Source organism: Pelobates fuscus, chromosome 3 (genome assembly GCF_036172605.1).
Source record: "Pelobates fuscus isolate aPelFus1 chromosome 3, aPelFus1.pri, whole genome shotgun sequence".
NCBI classification, from domain to species: domain Eukaryota; kingdom Metazoa; phylum Chordata; class Amphibia; order Anura; family Pelobatidae; genus Pelobates; species Pelobates fuscus.
Window position 1 is genome coordinate 236,575,620 of NC_086319.1, and position 25,431 is coordinate 236,601,050.

The window sequence follows — 25,431 nt, forward strand, 5'->3', positions numbered from 1 at the left end:
TCACACAGAGAAGCCAGGGCCCAACAAAGATGGCGACGCTACACACGAAGAAGCACTCGCCTTCCACGCCACCCACGGACACAATAGCATTCTTCCGCAAGCTCTGCACCTACCTGTGGGTAAAACTCAAAGCCAGAACGCAGCCCTTCACACTGGCGGTGAAAGAGGCTGCAGCCTGGATCCGCCCGAAGACTCGCCGTCGCCTGCGGTGGAACATACCACGTGGCCCTAGTGGGACCACCCGACAGGAAAAGAGAAGAGGAGCAGGGTGGCGGAAAGCGACACAAGGCACTATCCTCAAGCCCAAGCATGGAACCCGCCGGTGTACCCGACCCGCCCATCACCCAGCGGTCCCAGCAACATTCGCCTCACATGCCACAACCCAGCGCGAGGGGACCGGCGGAGCTATCAGCGACCCCACTTGTGCCACAACGGGGCGAGGGTCCGACCGGCAGGGAACCTACCCACGGCCAGACGGGAGAACACCGAAGGGACGAGCGCCTCGACGTAACAGCACATCCACCACTCCGCCATGCGAGCGGGCTACCCCCGGGCAGGACCACCCAATGATGGACACATCGAAACACCCGGTGGGTATAGGCTGAACGGGGTAAGCTCTCAGGCAACTGGCGCGGGACTCTGGCTCCTGCCTTTTACACCCCACGGGGCAAGGCCACCGCTGGAAATGCCACACAGCCCAAACATTCGCATCATGGCATCTTGAATTGGGGACTTTGGGGCTCTCACTTATTCTCTGCCGAGATGGTGTGGGTTAAACTGACACTGAACTCGAACTACACAGCTTTGAAAACGACAGGATAACTCAGCTTGCATATCTGAGCGTTTTCTTGTTGTTTTGAGAGACCCCAGCAGTTTCTAATCTCATTTTACCTTACCTAGCTCTTGCTAAAGAAATCTGTTCCAGCCCAGTTATCATGTTAAGATACATGCCAGCAATTTTTATGTAATTTGATTTCAATATTATCCCTATGTAGACAAACAGAAATTTAAAAGGCTTATATGCCCTAAACATGTATGCATCTATCTAGGAATTAACTAGCCTTTACATATTTGGCGAATCCACACAGTTAGACACATACTCATTAGCTACAGTCAGGCCAGTGGATTCTGTTCCTAAACTGTTAATAAGCATGTTTTACACCTTACGTGTCAAGTGTACGCCAGCTGAATTACAAGTTAACCTTACCTTTAATGTTATATTCACCTCATAATTTGCCTAGCCTATACTAAAAGTTATGTTGAAGTTTGATTCATGACTCAATTAAGCAACTCACAAAACGGAATCAACTACGCTAGTTTACCGATATAGTTACCATTACGCTGAACACAGCATCTTAATTTTATTCCATGAGCAGAAAGTTAAGCGACGTCATTTTAGTTTATTATACAGTTTATTTTATGTTTTGAATATGCTTAAGTAATGACAACGGAAACCGCATAACAACCTTATAAAAATGTGCAAGATCAACCCTGTACCTGTATGTTTAAATGTTTTATAATGCGCTGGAGGATTGCCTTTGGGGTACCTCACAAGCGACTGTTCGAAGCCCCTGCACTACAAAAATAAAGAATTTAAAAAAAAAAAAATAGGAACCACAAGAAAAATCTTTCAGATCTACATATCAAATTAGGTCAAATGGGTAGAAGGGCTACTAAACTGGTTTATGGATTGCAGGATAAAACTTACCAGGAAAGGTTAAAGGATCTTAACATGTATAGCTTGGAGGAAAGAGGAGACAGGGGGGATATGATAGAAACATTTAAATACATAAAGGGAATCAACACAGTAAAGGAGGAGACTATATTTAAAAGAAGAAAAACTACCACAACAAGAGGACATAGTCACATAGAGGGACAAAGGTTTAAAAATAATATCAGGAAGTATTACTTTACTGAGAGGGTAGTGGATGCATGGAATAGCCTTCCAGCTGAAGTGGTAGAGGTTAACACAGTAAAGGAGTTTAAGCATGCGTGGGATAGGCATAAGGCTATCCTAACTATAAGATAAGGCCAGGGACTAATGAAAGTATTTAGAAAACTGGGCAGACTAGATGGGCCGAATGGTTCTTATCTGCCGTCACATTCTATGTTTCTATGTCTAATCCATAAGGAGACATCAGATTTGGTAGTACTTTCTGAAAATTAGAAGACCAGAGGTCTGATAATCGAAAAAATGCATGAAAAAATTAACAAAGCTATCTTAATATTAAAGCAAAGATGGCATTACATTAATAATACAATCAAAGGGAAACCATAGTGCTAGAATCTCCCCCCATCAGGGTACCCTCAGTGAAACAAGACAAGGAAAGGTTGCGCCAAAGATAAAAAATATCAGATAATATCAATAGTAGAGATAGTCCTAGTAAGAGATCCTCTTGTATAGGTGACTATAAGTAATCAATGAGACTCAATATAAAGTACTTGATAGAAAAATGAAAGACCTTCGGTTGAAAAGATGAGTCAATTAATCCGAGCGCTCCGTATGCATATATCAAAGACAACAAACGGAGGACAGCGGATAGTGCAAAATGTGATTAGAGATATGTTATAAGTAGAAATAATGGTAGTACACTCACATTTATGCGAGCTATAGCCAGCTCTAGAGTAATAGGCGTACAGCGGTATAATCCCCACTTTTAGGATATGCAGCAGGTGTCCACCTCAGGAGCGATATCCAAACCCAGGAAAGGGATAGAAAGACATCTAATAGTGCTCTCAATAAAAAAATATCAATAGATAAAATTAATAAATGTACTTACAAGGATAGCGCAGGCTGCATGAGGATTTGCCCCCTTAAAAGTCGCTATAGTATCACCGTGGGAAATGGTGATTTGTCATTTTGGGTCTGGACAACTCCCGAAAGTGCGTTTCTTGAAGAAAGACAACTGAGGCCCTGTCTTGGAAATCCCTTAGCGCCCCCGTCCATCTCTCGGGTTTATTCAAACCCCTAGCATTTATGGACAATATGGTTAAGGAAGTTGTTGTCAGTGACATGAGAGCAAGAGGAGTGTACGTGTCAGTGCAATGGTCAGGGGGGCAGCGGGAAGCGGAGGGAGGAGCAGCAGGGGAGAAGGGGAAAGGATGAAAGGATGAAAGAACAGTAGGGAAATAGACCCAAGAGGTACAGCTTCAGTACATATAGTACTGGCAGCACACAGCCGCCCAATGCGGCGGTGGGAGTAGAAGCATCAGGGAGCTGTGAACTCCGAGACCACCAGTGGACAGGGAGTGCTGCGCACCTGTTCAATGATGCTTAGCTCCAATGGGAGAAGGTGCCTGGGGTCAGGAATCCCCAGTTGGGACAGGTCCGGCCAACTCCTTTCTGATCCTAAAGGGGCCGTCCGGAGCAAGCGTAGACTGGTCCAGTCAGTACATGCATGACTCCCTATTGCGGCTCTCTGTTCGAACTGTAAGTCACATCGTTAATCCTCGTCTAAACACAGTAAAATGGCCCTTTGGGCCCAACAGTGCAAAATTCAATCTCAATAGCATAACTAGTGTAAAAATAGACATGTAGGTAAACATGAAACTTCAGGAAAAAGTGAGAAAATGTGGCAAAATAAGGGCATTAGGAAGGCGTCCCCCCCATACACACAAGACAGGTGCTGCAACCCTCTCAGTCCCAGATCCAAGTGAAAGTGTCCCCACCTCCCACATAACCCATGTAAGTGCCCCGGGCCCCTGATATGGTATATAATATTCACCCCCTATTTTCCTGCCCACATCCAGGATCAATCGAGCAGGCTGGGTTGCCACCACACCTCTCACTCTCAATAAGGTCGTCACGAGTCCTGCAGCCAGGTGGCAGCCCAGCCTGGTCGGAGCCCCCACCCCTACCAACTAGTACCAGATCTAAAGGTAAGGCCCTCCACATGTGGGCAGTATGTCTAGGGAGGCCACCCTGCTACCTGTCTGCGACCCCCCTCAGCCCTGTGTGTAGGAGAGATCCAGCTATGAACCCTGCCTTAGAAGGGGCCATTGGTCGCTAAAACCTGCACCACCTGAATAAAGCAGGATGCCCCCAGGGGATACATAAGATGTAGGAACTTGATAAACCCCCTAAAGAGTGCAGTGTAGACAGAGAAAGAGGAGAGGCAATCCCCCTTTCGAGTTAGGAATGTAGACATAGTTATTGTCTCCAGGGGTTGGCTTGGGTACGTGGGGAGGTCCGGAATTAAATAACCTGTAGAGGAGGGGAATTAAATAACCTGTAGAGGAGGGGAAGGGGGCACAACAAGGGGTTACCCACTCAGTGTAAAGTGTTCTCACAGGGTCCTTCACATACAGCATTAGCAACTCTAGTCAGGTTTCATCTCAAGGAGTCTCAGCAACGAGTGGGTTGTAATCTGGGAGGTCAGCTGTAGGTCCTTGGGTTCCTGCAGGCAGGAGGAGAAGAGGATGGCGCCGTCCATGCATAGAAGGGAGTCCTTTAACCCCGTAAGGACCAAACTTCTGGAATAAAAGAGAATCATGACATGTCACACTTGCCATGTGTCCTTTAGGGGTTAAGGGGCACTCGTGGGTCGGGCAGCCTGACTTTGCGACTGCTGTATCCCAGGTGGTTTGGGCGCCATTGCGGTGGTATCCAGAGCAGGCAAGTAAAATGTCAGAGGGTCCGGCCATGGAAGTGAGACCGCGTGGAGTTGTAATTCGTCCAGAAGAGTCGCCATGTCCTTGGCATCCTTCACCAAAAAGGAGCCCCTCTGGGTAAGCACCATCAGTCCCGTTTGGAATTACCAGTGGTAGCGGAGTTTATTAGATTGTAAAACCCTGGTTAGGAAGGGGTAAAGCTCGCCTTCAGGCCAAAGTGGTAGGAGACAAGTCCGGTAACAGTTGAATGTCAGCCCCCTCATGTGTAACCCGCTGGGCTTCTCTGGCCTTTCACAAAATGTCCTCCTTTAATTGGAAGTTGGCCATGCAGCATATGGCATCTTGTGGTAGGCCTTCAGGATGGCCCTTGGGCCGGAGCGCTCTGTGGGCCTGAACAAATTCCATACGGCTATCAGGTGGCCTATTGAGTAGTCCATTGAAGAATTTCTTTAACTGGTTTGGCCTGGTCCAGCTCCTCTGGTAGGCCTCTGACCCGTATGTTCTGTCGCTTGCCCCGTTGTCAAGATTCTCGACGTGGTGAGTCATTTGGTGCATTTGGGCTCTCTGCAGCCGCAGGGCATCAGTGTTGGCAGCATGTGCACTGGAAAAGTGGTCACAGTCCCCTTCCACTTGGTAGACTCTTTGGTTGAGGCATGGTATATACTCACAGAGCGCATGCAGTACCACCGTGATAAACTTGCGCAGATTAGTATTAGCTTTTCAAGGACTTTCGTGGGTAAGTTTTTCAGCAGCATGCCCCAATCCGGGTGTGTGTCCCCTGTACCTTGAAGGGGATGGGCAGCGTGTCGTTTGAGGCCTGCGACATGAGGTCCGCTGGGGTGACCAAATACTGTCGGAGTGAGGAGGTAGCAGAGCCACCCAGGGTGTCCTGTGCCCTCTGGGTAGTCGATGCCCGGTGAGTTTTACCCATGTCAGTGTCGGGGATTGTATAGCAGAGCCAGCAGGGAGCACATGAATTAAGCAGCCATCTTCCTCAACTGTTAGGCCACACCCCTGAACCATTTTATTTTATTTGGACCAATTCAAATATCATTAAAAAGATACAGTTAACAAATCCCATAATCAAAAATTAATATCAACGTGTTAAAGGGACACTATAGTCACCTGAACAACAGCTTAATGTAGTTGTTCAGGTGAGATCTATAGCACACTGCAGGCAATGTAATGTAAACACTGTATTTTCAGAGAAAATACAGTGTTTACATTGATTGATAGGAATACCTCCAGTGGCCGTCACTCACCAGAGGGACTTTCTATCATGTAGGGCCCTAAAAAGGCCTTGTACATGTCAGACGTAGTAAAATACGTCTGACGTGTGCAGGAGAGAGAAGGCACTGTGTGCGCGCCTTCTCTCTCCTGCCTGTCAGCAGAGGAGAGGGGGCGGGCAAAGACCGCGAGCTGAACTGTCAGTCAGCTCAGTTCACGGCCGCGCACACCGCGCGCATACGCAGTAGTGCGCTCAGGACATCAGAGGGCGGCATGAATGCCGCCCTATGAAGTATGTGCGAAGCCACGCATGCGCACAAGGGAGCAATGACGCTTTCAAATGGAAGCATCTGACTGCTCCCTGCTCGCGCCCGCCTATTTCATCATTTTGACGAAATAGGGGGCGCGGCTTCACGAGGCTCCCGGCGCTGGAACCAGGTGAGTAAAATCCTCTGCCTGGAGAGTCCCTTTAAAGCTTTTAGATATTCTACATAATGATAGGATTATGCTCTCTTCATAAATTCAAACTAAGTTTGATCTATCAGAGAGAAATGTTTTCTTACCTCCGAGTAAAAATGTTCTTAGCAGGAGTACAATGGTTGTCGAAACATTGGAAACATTTATTAATGCCCATCACAAAAAGAAAATAGTATATAAATTATTAAGTTTCATAGATCAGAATTCCCTAGATATTAATGAAGATCCGCTGGTTAAATGGGGCACAGACTTGGGTAAATCATTTAGCAAGGAGGTATGGCATTACTGTATTAATGGTGAAACAAATACACTGTTTAAATCTTGTAGAACTCCACTATGAGGTTATATATAGTTGGTACCTGGTGCCATCCAGAAACTTTCAAATGTAAATGCAGAGATATGCTAGTGGTGTGGACATATGGAGAATTACATAATGTAAAGAAAATGTAACTGCAATTCTTAAGAAATTAGTAGCACCTTAAATATTTCATCTCCATGTTGATATCCCTCCATGTAAAAGGCTAAGTAAAGACCTAATGCTGCGTAATATGTTGGCGTTATATAAATGTTATTAGTACTTTTTATAATATTACTTTAGTTATATGGGGTATTTAAAGGAATAGTACATTGTCCTGAATAAAAGCTGTGGATGTAATGAGAAACCATGAAAATACATATTTCCATTCCTTAGTTTTGCAGTCACATTGGTTTTTATTATTATTATTTCTATTATTATTTATATAGAGCTAACAAGTTCAGTAGCGCTTTACAATGGATGGACTAACAGACAGGTATTTGTAACCAGACAAGTCTGACGCACAGGAACAGAGGGATTGCGGGTCCTGCTCAAGGAGTTTACATGCTATAGGGAGTGGTGTATAGACGAGAGAGGACAGCAGCATGGACAAGCACCTCTGCCGTATCAGGTGTTAAACAGGGTTGGATGCATGCAATGTTTTTGAGATGGAAGGGTCAGGATGTGGCGATTGCTTGGACACGAGGGGTGAAGGACAGGTCAGAGTCGAAGAGAACACCTAGGCAGTGAGCCTTAGAGGAATTCCCATACCTCTGGACAATCCACTTCCTAGCTCCGATCAGTGACCCAGGAACGCTTCAGCCTGAATCACCAAAGCTTGACTGGGGTCGCTGAGAACTTCTTCCACCCTGGACAAGGCTGCAGCTCTCTTCTTTCAGGCAGGTATCATCCCCTCTGCCTTTGGCTATTCAGCTCATTTCCCAGGCAGGTATCCACACCTCTGCCTGCCCTGATACTAGCTACTACCTTAACAAAGGCACTTGTAACTCTCATGCCTAGCTCCTTTTAACTTGCCTCTGAATCAAGGGACTAAGCAGCCAGGCAACAGGTCCAAACACTGTGTTACAGGAATTTCAGAATAACAAACCAAGACACGCAGTTCCAGATGGAACTAACTCACACAGCTTTAATTTTACTCAGGACTAGCTCAAATGCACATTACATTTTACTTACTGTGACAACCTCAATTTAATACAAATAACCAAAGCATATGGGGAAACTTTCAGCAGCTTATGATAATGCATTAACATATTTATAAAGGGGTGGTTTAAGACAAAAACTAATGTCCCCTGCTTGCAGAATTCATAATTTGCAAATAAACAAGCCTTGCTAGTCAGATAGTGCCTATATGTTTCATAATAATTAAAACCAACAGATGGCACTGCACTGGTTCCACGGCAAAATCCACCTAGTTGTTTGAAAGAAACAGAAGGACAGGAGAACACACAAAACATTTAAGCATAAACAAATACATTATATACACCCTGCACCTATAATGGACACAGGGTGACTAACACAGAATAACCTGGGGACCTGCATAAAGTGTCCGTCTTCATCCCCCAGTGTTGGTGACTACTGTCACAGTTTTTACTAGTTTTGCTTTTCACATGCAAAATATATTCATACCTAAACTAAGGCTGACTTAATCCAATGAAGATTGTTTAAACATTTAACTTGACATTTCATGAGCGAATAGACTCATTCTAAGAAGTCTAATGAAGGGGTAGTAACCAGTTCCAGAGGTTCCTGGAAAATAACTATTTATAGCTACATGTCAAAAAACACCTCTAGCCATTGACACAAATTACACAGCTATTATCACTGAGAGGAGCAGGTTGCGTACCTGCTGTATACATTGCTGATATTTCAAACACATCATTACACAAACTCATTGCTGAAGTCAGAATTGCAGCTAATAACCCTAACTCCAGATTTATCTAGAGAATAGCAGGATCTGATTGGACTTCTAAAAGAATGCAAACATTTCTAGGTTAGATTAATGGAATTATTGTATTGTAGACATTGTAGAAGTGTCGAAGTTCCGAAGTTCTGCAGTGCCGAAGTTGCCGAAGTTCCGAAGTTTTAAAGTTCCGAAGTGTTAAAGTTCCGAAGTGTTAAAGTTCCGAAGTGTTAAAGTTCCGAAGTGCTGAAGTGCGAAGTTCCGAAGTGTCAAAGTGCCGAAGTGCCGAAGTTCCGAAGCACAGTATTGCCTAAGTACTAATAAACTTACCCAGTGAAAGAAGAAGAATGTTACATTGTAAATAATTGTAAATAATTGTAAATAAAAAATATACAAACATAGCCAGGATTCAGCTGTAAGCATTTGCAACACTTACAACAATCAAGTAACACACATTCATATAAAATGTAAGTTACTTGGCCAGTCAATGTAATGACAGGAATGAATAAGTAGATAACTCCCTAATTCCCATGGTATTAGGGAGCTATCTACTAAAAGGCTGAAAGACCTAAATTGGTCTTTCAGCCAAATTTACTAATGCTAAGTAAAGATTACTTAGTATTAGTAAATTATGCCCCTACTCGCTATACCGCGAGTAGAGGCATGTCTATTAAACAGTGAGCAGCCTGTGTAAAAAATAATAATAATAAGTTCCCCCCTCCCAAACCCCTGGCCCCCACCCCTGAGCGGTGGGTGGGGGCCCTAATGTAAAATAATGGGGGGGAACCTATTGTCCTCCCCCCGGGCCCCCACCCCTGAGCGGTGGGTGGGGGCCCTAAATTATAATAAGGGGGGGACCTAATGTCCTCCGCCCTGGCCCCCACCCCTGAGCAGTGGGTGGGGGCCCTAAATTATAATAGGGGGGGCCCTAATGTCCTCCCCCCTGGCCCCCACCCCTGAGCGGTGGGTGGGGGCCCTAAATTATAATAAGGGGGGGGACCTAATGTCCTCCCCCTGGCCCCCACCCCTGAGCGGTGGGTGGGGGCCCTAAATTATAATAAGGGGGGGGACCTAATTTCCTCACCTCCGCCCCCACCCCTGAGCGGTGGGTGGGGGCCCTAAATTGAAATAAGAGGGGGGGGGGACCTAAGGTCCTCCCCCCTGGCCCCCACCCCTGAGCGGCGGGTGAGGGCCCTAAATTGAAATAAGAGGGGGGGGGACCTAGTGTCCTCCCCCTGGCCCCCACCCCTCAGCGGCGGGTGGGGGCCCTAAATACTAATAAGGGGGGCCTAAGGTCCTCCTCCTTGGCCCCCACCCCTGAGCGGTGGGTGGGGGCCCTAAAAAAAATCCCCCCCCCCAGGTGACTAGGGGTCCCCAAGTGATGTTCACTTTTTTTATCTGGCATGTTGGATCAGATTCTGAATCTAATGTTATCTGACCAACTGATGCTTAACCTAACTTGCCTCATGATGTGATTTCTCACAGAGCAAGCACAGCAGCTGGTGAGTAAGGTTGAGTAGCAGTTGGTCAGATGACAGTAGAATCTGTCCCAGAATGTCTGCTGTTTATGGTAACTTTTAGTAAATAAATAAATAAATACTAAGCATAACTTGGTGCAGATATTGGACACATTTTAGACATGTGAAACGAACAATTGAGGTAAAAAATTGTTACTGTGTATTTAATATTTTTTTATGCATTTAAGATTTCTGTGGTGGACAAAGAGGTAACTTCATTTGTGCACTAAAGCCACCTGCCATTGAGACATGTTGCACGTGTGTCTTCACTGATTCACCAAAATATATGTTATATTGCCTTCTCAGGTCACCTTATGCCTTTTATATCTAAAACAAAGTTACAGTAAAACACCTTTTAAAGGCATAATACATTGGTGTGACACTAAGCAAATACCCCTGCCCTCGTGTTTTACGAGCTTACAAAGCTGAATGCAGAACACATTGGCATTTCACCTCCACTAAACAGCCCTTGTCAACTGCATGCTACCAGAATAATCAATTTGTAACCTTGGGCTGGATGAATAATACAGTAAACTGGACATGTGGGCACAGAAACTAGTGACAACCAGAACAAGCCAGCCATTCACAACACCAACTGAAGAAACCCTGTACAGATTTGGGTTAATCAATGACTAGTTTTTGCACATTCCCTCCTAATTTTTCTTTTTTTTTTGTTGAGATAATAAAAGTTCTTGTAATCAAGTAAACCTGTTACAAAATACTGACTTACCTGATCCTGGAATGCGGTGTGTGCTGGTAGAGTGTAATGACGTGGTCAGAATAATAAAATGTGTTTTAATTAGAGAGGGAACGTGCTGTAGAGTCAATCTTTTACCACTGGCTACTTCGCACAAGAAAAAAGTCAACAAACAAAATATGTGCTTTGCTGTAAAGGTATGTTAGAGAATTTCTATTGTTAACGTGTGTAAGAGATCATAAAATAATAATGATTCCATCTGTGTTTAGTGCATTATTTTGCATTTAGCATAGCACACTGAGCACATGCCAAACAGGTCAATGTTTTTTTTTTTAATATATTCATTTTCAAACGTAGTAAAAGAAAAAGTCATAAAAATGCATTTTTTAAAATTACGTATTATTATATTTCTATTAATGTGCCGTGCCATACATGACTTGGTGTCACCTTATACAGAATACAATTTAATCTATATTTTTAGCCATATTACTAGCAAATAAAGTGTTAGAAAGTTATTTAAATTTTATTTATTCACTTTTGTACCTATTTGAACAAATAGGACCAGTAAAGACACTAAGATTTCTTAATAACTAAACTAATAAGGAGAACACTATAGCGTTAAGAACACAGAATAACACTATGTTTGTTTATTTGAAAGAGACACTCTACGTGACATTCACTATAATAAACTATAGTGACATAATCATGCATCATAACCACTATTATAAACTATAGTGACATAATCACTATAGTTTATTATAGTGGTTATGGTGCAATCATTTTTTGGGTGCAATCTCTGCAGATTACGGTTTTCTCCAAGAGGTCAAGATATGTGAGTGCATCTCCTGTGATGCTTGCATTTGTTTTAATGTCTAGTCTTTATCACAATGAGGGGTTAACTACAGCTTTAGGATACTTCCGCAGAATGGCGTTACCATGTACGTGCTGTCTATTTAAGCACGTTAGAGAATTTCTATTGTTACAAAGGAATAGCTCGTGTAATAGTAATTACCTCTTCGTTTAGTGCATCATTTAGCATAGCTCACTGCCTTTGTTACAACACGTGCCACACAGGATGATTTCTTAAAGAAAATAAATTCTTTGACACACAGTAAAACAAAAGTAATTGTTTAACCCCTTAAGGACGTTTGGTCCTTAAGGAGTTAATTACATGTTACTATATTATTATTAAGGTGCACCTGTTGTGCCAAACATGCCACCTTATAGGGAAAGCCATTTCATCGGTAGCTTGAATTTGCCATTTTTTAGCAAATGTATAGTTAAAAAGTTATTCCAATTTTATTAATTTATTTTTGTACCTGTTTGGACACTGTGTGACATATTTTATACGGTTTATTGTAGTGGATATGTGTGTGCTGTGGTCCTAGCATGCAATTTAATATTTTGTGTTTATCTATTACAGTGGAGGGGTTAAGTACAGCTTTAGGATACTTTCACAGAATCGTGTTACCATGGCAATTCATTTCCAAAAGTGATTGTTACTCTTTGAATCCTCTGAAAGCTAACATATCCCATGTACCATAGAAACACATCACAAACGAACAAAACAACATGTCATGGCCAGCAAGGCCAACAGCCAGAGTCAGCAAGCAGGGTACTGGAAGCACCCAGAATGGAATCTTAATTGCTACTTATGTGCCATAAATCATTACCTCTGTGCGCCATTCCTGCTTGACAGAATGTATCCAAGGAATCAGTTTATATAACAGTTTCCCTACTACTCCAGCTTTAGAAAGCATTGAAAAATGGTAATTACACATATTTAAAGAAATGATTATCTTTATATCATCACAAAACCAAAAACAGCATTATGAATCTATCTTTTAGCAGATCAACAAGAATGAAAATAGACTACAAAAATAAACACTTAGTGAATAAAGTTTAAGTGCTTATTACTCCTTTAAGTGAAAACCACAGTACAGAATAATTATGATGTCATACTGTCAGGGTTTACTTCATGTACCACATGCCAGCATGGTGAAGTCAGACATGGTGGTATAAAACTGTCTAAATTGATTACCTAAATAGGTGCTCCCTGCCAGTGTTTCGGACACCAAATAACACATATGAGCTACAAGAAGAGGACAGCAATGTCTACTTTTTATTCTGGTAATGTTGGGCCAAACACCATCCAAGTTCTGTGAGCCAAATTTAGCAGAGTTATTCAATAAAGTGTAATGCAAATGAATTTACAAAGCCATGTGAATCAATGAAAATCTCCAAGTTAGCTATGTTTATAATTTGGGCCTAAAATTTGAAATTCACTTTGAATGTCTCACAATTCATACTTTAGTGAATAACCATATACGTGTGTCTAGACTAGTGTTTCCCAATTGAGGTTCTGATAAAATGTGTAAAAATAAAATTGCCGCGGGCGGCGAGGGAGCAGTGGGCAGCAGTGATACCGGAGCCGGAAAATGACGTCACTCCGGCTCCAGCCTTACTAAGAGGAGCACGATGGAGCAGAGCTGGGAGATCACTGCTCCCTCACCGCACGCACGCCAGTTGCTCAGCAGCCCCACTGGACTCCAGGGACCGCACGCTTAGCCCAGCAGCCCCACTGGACAAATTGGACATAGAGACTCTATGCCAGCACTTCCAAAGGTAGGGGGGCTGGGTGGAGTAAAATTAAAAAATAAAATAAATTGTATGTGTGTCTGTTAGGGCGTTTGCATGTGTTTGTGTGTCTGTCAAAGGGTATATGTGTCTTTGTCAGTGAGAGTATATGTGTGCTTGTCAGTGAGTGTGTATGTGTTTGTCAGTGAGAATGTATGTGTTCTTGTCATTGAGAGTGTATATGTGTTTGTACATGTGTCTGTAAAAGAGTATGTGTGTTTGTCAGTGAGAGTGTATGTGTCTTTGTGAGTGAGAGTGTGTGTCTGTCAAAGAGTATGTGTGTATCTGTGTGTCAAGATTTGTGTATGTGTCACTGTGGGCATCTAAGTGTGTATGTCAGTATGTGTGTGTGTATCTGCCAGTATGTGCGTGTGTGTATGTCAGTGTGTGTGTATCTGAGTGTGTGTATATGACACGCTGTGTATGTGTCAATGTGTGTATCTGTGTGTTTGTATCTGCGTGTGTGTGTGTGGGGGTGTCAGTGTGTGTGTATCTGAGTGTCTCAGTGTGTGTATATGACACTATGTGTAGGTGTCACTGTGTGTATCTGAGTGTGTGCATTTGTGAGTCAAGATGTGTGTGTCAGTGTGTATCTGTGTGTCAAGGTGTGTGTGTATGTGTGTCAGTGTGTATCTATGTGCCACTATGTGCCAGTGTGTGTGTGTGTATCTGTGTGGCAGATACATATACATATACACACACACACACACATATATACACACTAACAGAGAGATACACACACTGGAACATACAAACACAGATATACACACCTTTACACACACCTGCACATACAAACACAGATACACACACTTTGACACATAGATACACACACCTTGACACACAGATACATAAACACACACACAGATACACACTGTGTGTCAAGGTGTGTGTATCTGTGTCAGTGTGTGTATCTGTGTGCCACTATGTGCCAGTGTGTGTGTATCTGTGTGTCAGATTCATACACACAGACACATACAAACACACTTTGACACACACACTTTGACACATAGATACATACACACACACACACACTGTGTGTCAAGGTGTGTGTATCTGTGTGCCAGTGTGTGTGTGTTTCTGTGTGTCAGATACATACATACACACACACTGATACACATTGAGACACACGGGCACATACAAACACAGATACACACATCTTAACACACAGACACACACCGGCACATACATAGGGGGGATCAATGATGTTGATACACTATGTCAAAGGGTTCCACGGGAAAAAATAATTGGGAACCCCTGGTCTAAACTGTGGCGGAACTATTGCTGAAGTTAAACATCAACACTTACCAAGTTAGAACTTCTGGACCTAGAACGGCTACTTTGGCTGTCAAAACTTCCACTCCTTTCAAAGTCACTCAGCCGACGTCTGGCGAAACCATGTTCCATTTCTGAAGAAGTTTGCTTTATTAGGTTGCTTGGCATTCTTCTAGCAGCTGTCTGTAGCTAGTCCTCAATGTGCAAACGTGATTGGGATTTTTCTCAATCATAAAACAAACCCTAGAAAAAAAGACAAGAATTGAACTATAAGAACGCAAGATACACAAAACATGAGCTATGCTTTTTGTTTTAACAGTTTGCTAAATCTCTTATTTTTTTCGCATGCATAAAACTTTCTCATACTATCAGGGTTGTTCACTAAAGTAAGAATTCAAAGTGATTTCCAATTTTAAGGCCAGAGTAGCAAAACCGATAGCATAGCTGAAAGAGATATTTTTCGATTTGCCTGTTTTGACCTTACATTTAAAATTCAGTTTTGAATTCACACTTTACAAAATAACCTTGTATGCATTTAGGGATACATGCAAGGCCTGAGAACAAATCGTTCTCAGTAAAAGCTAAAAATGTATTTAAAAAAAAATAAAAAAATGCTAATTGAGACAGGGAGTTTGCATTGATACAGAACTTGCGAATTATCATTGGTAAAAATTTTATGACCTAACCTTGGAAGGGTAAGCAAGTTACCGCATCACTCCAGATGTTGTGGACTATTTCTCCAATAATTATCTTAAAACTATAATGCTGGCAAAGCATTTGGAGAGATGTAGTCCACAACACCTGGAGTGCCAAAGGGTGCCTACCATCAGAAGCTTGAAAACAAAATGAACTTTTGATCTATATACTAAACAGAAATTTTGGCAGATTAACAACTGCACGGTTTGATGACAACAGGTGCATTTTTACAAAAACGTTAGCAAACAGATGCTTCATTAAACCAAGGCTAGTTGCGCATGTAGTTTCTAATGACAAAGCTTCTTTTAGCTTAAGTGCAACCATCTGCTCATTGATTGCATGTCTGTATTGTATGTGCATCACCTGTTAAATGACAATACCGCCAGTCTTGTATATAAAGCAAACCATCGTTTACATCTCAAAGATTAATAAATGGGTGATGTTAATGATATCAAAATTGGATTTACATGAATAGGCACTCTGAATAGCAATAGAATATTACTAATGCCAGCACTAGACAAAAAAACCTTTAACTCACTAAGTGGATGATATGGGACAGATCCCTAAGTTATGATTGCCTGGCATTTAAAGGAACACTTCCACCACCACAACAACTTTAACACATGGATATCATTATGGGGACAAAAGTGTCAGAGATTGAAACATTTTCCAGGGATTTAACCTCAAAGTTGGTCGTAAGGCACCTCTACCTCCTCCTCTCTGCCTACAATATGTATAGGGTTTTGCTATGTAGTATTTCTCCCTTTGCTGGTACTCTTAGCCTATCACTAGCTGCGTCCATACTGTGGCAGCAGAGAGAAAGGGGAAGCTGTGTCCTGCACATGAGCAGCAACTTCAGGACTGAACTGTTGGAAAACAGTGTAAACTGAAAGTAAGCCAGTGTCTGGACACTCCTGCCCCCATAACAACTTCAATGAGCAAGTTTAAGAGTGTTACTTTAAGATCAGATGCTTTGTGATCGTCTTCATATAGCTTTAAAACACTGACATTTCAATAAGAAGATACAAAATAAATAAGTGGAAACATTTAGCTATGTAGTATACTTTTTGTTTGATTATTCTAGTTCATTTTTTGGACAAATAATTTTGGACAAACTACATATTAATATATGTGCAAATGCATCAGTTTGCTATGTAAGATTTAGGCCAAAAGGAAAATCTCTTACTAAATGACTCATGTGCAAAAAAAAGAGAGAAAGAGATAAAACCTAACTGTCTGAGTTGCAAAGGCATGTTAATAGCATTATAGTGCTTCGGCAGTGCACCGGGGCCCTGCCTATGCAACCACTCACAGGAATACAAATGTCAGTTATCAAAATTAAGCTTCTATTTATTGGTACATCCAAAAAAATCAGTGCTTAATCATTAAAAAACATGCGGTACAGCATATATTAATCCACACAAACGTTTGGACAATATAACATAAACCTTGAACTTGAAAAACAAGTACTTCAATATACAAATGGTACTCAGGGAATGATGTAGACCAGTGGTTCCCAACTGTTTTATATTTGAGTACCCCTTGGAAGCCCTTTTCAATAAATTGTACCCCTCATATTAGCAAAATGTTTGTTATTAATATAGTTGCTGTTATTCCAAATTTATACGTTTTCTCTGCCCCGTCTCCCATTTTTCTCTGCCCCTAGATCGACTGCTTCTCCTCTGCCCCAGGTTGTTCTTGTTTCTTCTCTGCCCCAGGCTCTCCCTGTTTCTACTCTGCCCCAGGCTATCGCTGCTTATTCTCTGCCCCGGGCTCTCCCTGCTTCTAATCTGCTCCAGGCTCCCCAGCTCCACCTCTACCAGAGGCTCCCCCTGCTTCTCACATTGTAGATAGACACACTGACACACATGCAGATACACAGACACACAAATACACACTGACACATGTGCAGATACAATCAACTGACACACATACAGATATTGACACACATGCAGATACACAGACACAAACAACTGATACACATACAGATATAGACACTGATATACATGAGGATGCACACATACAAACACTGACATACGTACAGATACAGACACAAATAAACACACAAAGACATATATACAAACATTGACACAAAAACAAATACTGATACACATGCAGATGCACAGACACACAGATCCAAACAATGACACATAAACAGGGCCGGCCTTAGGGGTGTGCGAGCTGTGCGGCCGCACAGGGCGCCATGGAGCAGGGGGCGCCCTGCGGCCGCATAACTCACACGCCAGGGGCGTCATATTCCGGCTCCCAGCCTCACTCTGAGGCGCGCGAGGGAGCTGAGCAGACAGCTCAGAGGAAGTGCTCCCTCGCCAGCCGCCCGCCCGCCAGTGCCGCTCGCCCAGCAGCCACTGGACCACCAGGGAGGAAGAGACCCCCCCCCCAGCATTCCCAAAGGTAAGGAGGCTGGGGGGGGGGGGTGTTTAAATAAATTTAAAAAAAATTGTTAATGTGGGTGAGTGTGTGTGTGTCTGTTAGTGTGTGTATGTGTCTGTTAGTGTGTGTCTGTGTCTGTTAGTGTGTGTCTGTGTTAGTGTGTGTGTCTTAGTGTGTGTTTCTGTTAGTGTGTGTTTCTGTTAGTGTGTTTCTGTTAGTGTGTTTGTCTGTTAGTGTGTTTGTCTGTTAGTGTGTTTGTCTGTTAGTGAGTGTGTGTGTGTGACTGTGTGTGTGTGTGTGGCTGTTTGCCTCTGTGTGTTTGGCTGTCTGCCTGTGTGTTTGTGTGTGGCTGTCTGTGTGTGACTGCCAGCCTGTGTGTGTGGCTGTCTGCCTGTGTGTGTGTGTTTGTGTGTGTGTGTGGCTGTCTGCCTGTGTGTTTGTGTGTGTGACTGCCTACGTGTGACTGTCTGGGCAGACTAGATGGGCCGAATGGTTCTTACCTGCCGTCACATTCTATGTCTGTGATTGTGTGTGGCTGTCTGTGTATGACTGCCTGAGTGTGTTTGTGTGTGTGTGTATGGCTGTCTGTCTGCCTGTGTGTGTGTGACAGGGTGTGTGGGAAGGGGGAAGGAGTGGGGGAGGGGGGGACGGGAAGGGGGGCGCTGTGAAGATTTTTCGCACAGGGCGCCCAAATGCCTAAGGCCGGCCCTGCACATAAAGATACATAGACACACAGATACACACACTGACACATAAAGATACATAGACACACAGGTACAGTTGCAAACACTGACACATGGGTAGATACACAGACACACAGATGCAGAAACTGACACGCATACAGATGCACAGACACACATAACTAAACAATATTGCACTGACACAGACACACAGATACAAACACTGACACACATGCAGACACACAGATACACATATACAAATGCTGGTAGGTACACAAAGGTACGCAGACACACGGATACACATACTGACACTTAAGATACACACACTGACACACATACAAATGTACAGAGAGCAGGGCTCGAGTCCGTTCCTGTTTGTGGTCCTGCAGGCACTCAGGGGGTGGCAAAAAATGCCGCCCCCAAATGCCCCTGTGTTCCCCCTGTCATGGGGGGCCTAAGAGGTGGCCTAATGGCCACCTGATGGACCCCCCCGGCCGGCTCTTGTCTCTCTGTCAGACGCGGCGAGGGAGCTGTGTTCTCTCTGCTCCCTCTCGCCGCGCAGGCTGTCTGCTGATGCCGGGAGCCGGAATATGACATCATTTCCGGCTCACGGCATCAGCAGACAGCCCGCGCGGCGAGAGGGAGCAGAGAGAACACAGCTCCCTCGCCGCGTCTGACAGAGAGACAAGAGCCGGCCACACTGAAGCCCCACTGGACCCCAGGGACAGGTCCACGCCAGCTCTCCAGGTAGGGAGGCTGGGTGGACATTTTTAATTTTAAAAAAATATATACAAATAATTTTTGTGTATATGTGTGTGGGTTGTGTGTCTGTGAGTGAGTGTGTCTGGGAGTGTATGTGTGTGTTGGTGTGTGTATGTGTCTGGGAGTGTGTGTCTAGGAGTGTGTGTGTGTCTGTGAGTGTATGTATGTGTGTGTGTGTGTATGTGTCTTGGAGTGAGTGTGTGTGTGTCTGGGAGTGTATGTGTCTACAAGTTTAGCTTTTTTTTGGTGGTGGGGTGGGGGTGGAACTCAAGTGAGTTCCCACACTTTATTCCCCAGGACTTGACCCCTGACAGAGAGAGATAAAAAACTGACACACATACAGTTACACAGATACAAACACTGACACACATGCAGGTACACTAACACACACTGTGACACACATGCAGATACAAAAATTGACACACAAATACACTCACTGGTATGCATACAGATACACAGATACACATGCTGGTATGCATACAGATACACACACTGGTATGCATACAGATGCACACACTGGTATGCATACAGATGCACACACTTGTATGCATACGGATACACAGATACACACATTGGTATGCAGACACAGTGTTGGGGAAGGTGTAGGGGTAGCGGCAGGCAGTGTGTGGGTAGGCTGACCCTGTGGGGAAAGGTGACAGTGTATGGGAGGGAGGCAGTGTGTGGGAGTGGGACCATGGGGTGGGAAGCAATGTTTGTGATAACAATATGGATTGGCACTGTGGGAGGGTTGCAATGTGGATGGGCAGTGTGTGGGAGGGTGACAGTGTGTGGGGGCAGTATTTGGGGAGGTTGACAGTGGGTCTCGGTAGTGTGTGTGGGGGGGTGACAGTGTATGTTGAGGCAGTATTTAAAGAGTAGGCAGCATTTGGGCGGGGGAGTGTGGATAAGCAGTGTGTAGGAGGGTGACAGTGTGGGAGAGGCAGTGTTTGGGGACAATGCACGATCTCCTCTGCGACGGCGCGAGGAGCAAGCTGGGAGTGACATTGCTCTGCTGCAATCAAACTCAGGGCATGGGGGCAGTGGTCCAGGATCGGCCCTGTGGTAGTTAATACTGCTATTACTGACATTTTTTTGCGTACCCCCAGAGGAGCTGTATTGTACCCCTGGGGTACACGCAGAACGGGTTGGGAACCCCTGATGTAGACGTAGATGGTACACTACGAAATTACTATGAATTAGGTATTATTAATTGAGAGTTCAACACATAGCTTTATAGCTTCAAAAAAGTGTGTGTTAATTTTGTCTTGCTTGTGTACAATTGGTATGTGTACGTTTTTTTTCCGTCAAGGCCAAGATATGTATTTGCAACAGCAAGATACTGTGGTGATTAGTCCACCCAAATGTTTTAATAAAAAGAGGTTTTGATGGTGCTGAATAGGTCCCAGAATAATACACTGAAAAGTTGGCAAGCCTATGGGGATACTATGTTCGTTGGGCACATGTGCAACTGCCCAGTATGCCGGTGCATTAAGACAGCCCTACTGAGTTGCACCATGCACCAGAATATCACAGTAAATTAATTTTATTTATCATTGTAGCATTTCCATATTTCCTAAAGATTGGGACTATTGCTGTTTTCTCCATGGTATTTTATATTCTTTGTAGTATTTTTTGTTTTTTTGTTCTGGATTCTTCACTTGAAATTTTTACATTTAATTTTATTCACATTAAAATCAGAATACAAACATAGTACACAGGTATCAGTAATACACAATGGTATAATAACTGAAGAATGACATTAACACATAATATCAGAATGCTGAGTTTTTGCTTTTATAGAAGTGGTAGGCAGGCATGGACTGGCCATCGGACACACCAGGCAAATACCCGGTGGGCCGCGATGTCCATGGGCTGAGGCTTGAAGGAGAGGACCATGGCCGGTCCATGCAGTGCCAGCACTATCCGAGCACCGGCCCCGCTGTTTTCCATGACAGACAGTGTGATGTGGCCGCTGGCTGGGGAGGGAGACAGCCAGTAGAGGAACCCGGAGGAGCTCTATCTTGCAGATCTGGAGCGTTGCCATGCAATGCTCTGGGTCTTGCGAGAGTGAACTCTAGCCCTACAGCCCTACACTAGCACCACCAGGGATGGCAGCACGGTCCCCCCTCCCAGGCTAAAGGTAAGAAAGGAGGGGGGGATACAATCAATGCTTGGTTATTTCATTGATTTTTTTAAATTAATATATATTGATAATAATCTGCCCAACCCCAACACACACAAGCCCTCCAAACATATTCACACACCAGCACTCTCACTCACACACACTGCACCCCTGGCACTCACAGCACCCTCATACACACACACACACACCCACACACTGCACCCCTGACACTCACAGCATCCTGACTCACGCACACACACACACTGCACCCCTGACACTCACAGCACCCTCACTCACTCACACACACACTGCCCCCCTGACACTCACAGCACCCTTACTCACACACACACACTGCACCCCTGACACTCACAGCACCCTTACTGACACACACACACACACACACACTGCACCCCTGACACTCACATCACCCCCCACACACACACACTGCACCCTCAATCACACACACATACTGCACCCCTGACACAGCACCCCTACTCACACACACTGCACCCCTGACACTCACAGCACCCTCACTCTCACACACACACTGCACCTCTGACACTCACAGCACCCTCACACACACACATTGCACCCTCACACACAACTTCCTCACATGCACATGGCACCCTCACTCAAACACAGCACCCTCACACACACACTGCACCCATCACTCACACACAACACCTTTACCCAGACAACACCCTCACACACACACTGCACCCCTCACACACACACACACACACAGCACCTTCACACACATACTGCACAATACTCTTTTCTGGCATTTGTCTCCTGGTATCCCATCTATGGAGACACCAGAGACAAATTTCAAGCAAACACAGTGCAAGCATGTTATTAAATTTGCTTGCGCTGTGCAGAACAAATACAGGGTTTTTTTCTCTCTGAGTTCTGCGCATGGTCTGCCCTGGAAGAACATTGAACCAATATGCTCACTTTGTGATGGATTGTGCTTGCCATTGGTGATGACAAAACACACCATATCTGATAATTAAAAAATGCCCCGGACGAATTTTCTTCCCAGTCCGGCCCTGGTGGTAGGTACACATAGTCAACAAACACACCTTTGCCTTGCAGTCGCAGAGATGAAAGATAGTATTAGCATTGAGAGAATGGCATAAAACAGATATAAAAGTATTTGGCTTTAGAGGAGCATATTATAACAGTGCTGTGTGGCATATGTAATGAACCTTATATGGAGCCAAAGATTGTTAAAAGTCCTAAACTGTCTGCTTATACTGATTAATTTTACCTATTCTTCAGCCACTATTAGCTTTCTTTTTCAAGAGTTGCTGTGTCTCTAGTAAATTAACACAAATATTTTTTTTTATAACACTGCCATTTGAATAGTGACAAACTAGTCTCCTGTTATCCAAAAAATATATAAAAACACCAATATGTTACCTGTAAACTTCAGCCCAAACAAATCTAGCTGTATCTGATCTGATGATGATAGTTTCGATTGCCTCCTACACAACCTGAGAGTAAAGAAATGAGCTTTGACACCAATCAATTCATCCCATATGTGCAAAGAATATCAGCAAGGTTATTCAAGTGTGAACTGTCTGGAACTGAAAGTGAATGAAAATTTTTTGATCAAAATAGCTGAACTAGAAAATTTCTACAAATCAAACACATATTCAGCTCGCCTACTTTGGTCTAACATTTGAATCTCAATTCCCCTTACACAGGACTATTCGCTAAAGTCTGAAATCCCCCAGTTTGGATTAGCAAAAAATAATCTCTGGCACCATCTGGGAGCACTTAGACTGCAAAATGAGGACATTGTTCTCAACACTTACCAATGTCCAGATTTTGGAACATGAATTAGATTGAATGGAGGTCTGATTTCAGTTTGTACAGATTCACAAAAATAGCTGAAATCCCGAACCAAATAATGCAAAAACGGAACTGAACAGAGATAATTAGACAGAATTGGCAAATTTCCACATTTTGTTTGGCCCAAATTTGAACAGAGACAGTTGTCAATTCTAATACAAGATATCATTAAAACGGTAACATTAGCACCATTTTGATAACCAACTTCTATGAGTGAATGGTTGGTAATGTGGAATAGTCCAATAATATTACATTTGTTTTATCTGCACCCCTACAGTCAGTAATGAACGCTGCTGCTAGACTGATTTTCCTCTCTAGTCGTTTCTCTCACAGCTCACCCCTCTGCCAGTCCTTACATTGGCTTCCTGTATGCTATAGGAGTCAATTCAAGATACTAACTCACACCTATAAAACCCTGAACAACAAGAGCCCCTCTTATATCTCCTCACAGATCCATAGGTATGTCCCTTCTCGGTCTCTCCGCTCTGCCCGTGATCACCTCCTGTCCGTTATCCGCACCCGTACGGCCAACTCGCGCTTGCAGGACTTCTCGCTCCTATCCTATGGAATAGCCTGCCTACCGCCATCAGACTCTCCCCTAGTCTTGCATCTTTTAAGAAGTGCCTTAAAACCCATCTCTAGGAAAGCTTTTGGCCTCCAAGACTAACCCCTACCTCACATACCTGTCTCTTGCCCTCTCCTAAAGGGCAGCCCACCCTATTTGATTGCAAATTCCTGTCCCAATGTGTTTTACACCCCACCTCCTATAGAATGTAAGCTCGATTGAGCAGAGTCCTCTTCAACCTATTGATCCTGTAAGTTTTCTTGTAATTGTCCTATTTATAGTTAAATCCCCTCTCATAATATTGTAAAGCGCTACGGAATCTGTTGGCGCTATATAAATGGCAATAATAATAATAATAATAATAATCTTATTGCTTTATTATTCTTTCACACAGTTCCCTGCTACCTCCTTGTGCTACCAGTTGCCAAATATTAAGGATTTCTGTTGACAAAGTACAGCTGCATTTATTTTGCACATTTTCCTTCTCCTGAGTTTGTCTAGCGTTAACCTGTTTGATAACCCACGATTGACAAATAAACAAATCCTATATTTTATATAGACTTCGCGTGTGAGAAAGACTGATTTTAACACAGGCACCGGATTATCTTAAATGAGTTAGGCTCAATAATTTGAAATAACTCGATTTAAATTGATTTACCTTTAATAACTACGAGAATTTCAAATATGGTTGCAGTTCTCTTACTTTTTTTTGACAATCTTTATTTAAAGAAGTTATTGAAATCCCTTTCATGAAGCGAAGGTGCAAGAGTGGAAACAGTTAAGTAGGCCTTCAGCCGCCACAATAGTACAAAAGTATTTCAACACAGAGATTACACTAGTAGTGAACGTGACAGTAGCAATCCCCTGTGGAACAGCGGTGACAGACCCTTAACCTGTTTGAACTATGCCCACGTTCCATATGGGCAGTCAAGTGCCGTGGGTTGTGAGCATGTAGCCTGTGTGTGAACTGGATGGTTTGGGGAAGAAGTAGAAGAGGGTCGAGGAGAGGAAGTAGGTAGTTCTCTTACTTTAACCAAAATTTGCTCTTTAATGAATAACTGTTGGTAAATAATTGTTTTGTTTATATATTTGGGCCCAGGAAATGTGTAAATGTGAGCACAGGCCTCAATTCTGTGTATTTTTTTACTTGTTTTTATATTACATTGACATGCTACAGCACTCATCTACAAGAGGTTTACTTTGATGTGGCAGGTGAGCTTACACTTTAATGGCCACTGCAGTGGTACCAAAAACCTATGCTATTTAAATGTGCAGAGGGAGTTGGTATAGTCAGCAGGTAGCTTTGCTTGTTCTGATTTATGTATTTGGGTTGCTGAATACTATAGCCATTGCTGCTGGTCAAGAGTTGTGGGAGTTTGAGCTCAGAGCTTATTTCCCTGTGCTTCTGTTAGTGGTGAATGACCCTGAAACAACCTTTGGAAATCCTGAGCTACAGACACACTTTCCCCAAAATAAAGGCCAGGTGCCTTGTTCTGTTGGAAATAAATGCGTCAGACGATAACATGAAAAAGTACATCTGACTAATTTGAAGCACTTTTCACTTCTTAAAGTATGCATGTCCAGAGTTGCTTCCACACCCAATCCTTGCATTACTGAAAAAAATCAGAACATTGTGTTTCAGGCAATAAGGCCAACAGCAGGCACTGCATATTTCCACCTCTCTATACAGTATGTTGGTAACAA

General features: G+C 43.5%; 1 protein-coding gene across 1 annotated transcript in view; it reads right to left on the reverse strand.

Moving 5' to 3' along the window:
- PROSER2 (proline and serine rich 2) overlaps positions 1 to 25,431 on the reverse strand; it is a 62,980-nt gene that overhangs the window by 14,368 nt on the left and 23,181 nt on the right. Inside the window, exon 2 of the mRNA XM_063448228.1 lies at positions 14,688 to 14,897. Coding sequence (XP_063304298.1) covers positions 14,688 to 14,822 — 135 coding nt within the window. The 5' untranslated portion in view covers positions 14,823 to 14,897. The remainder of the gene's footprint in view (positions 1 to 14,687; positions 14,898 to 25,431) is intronic.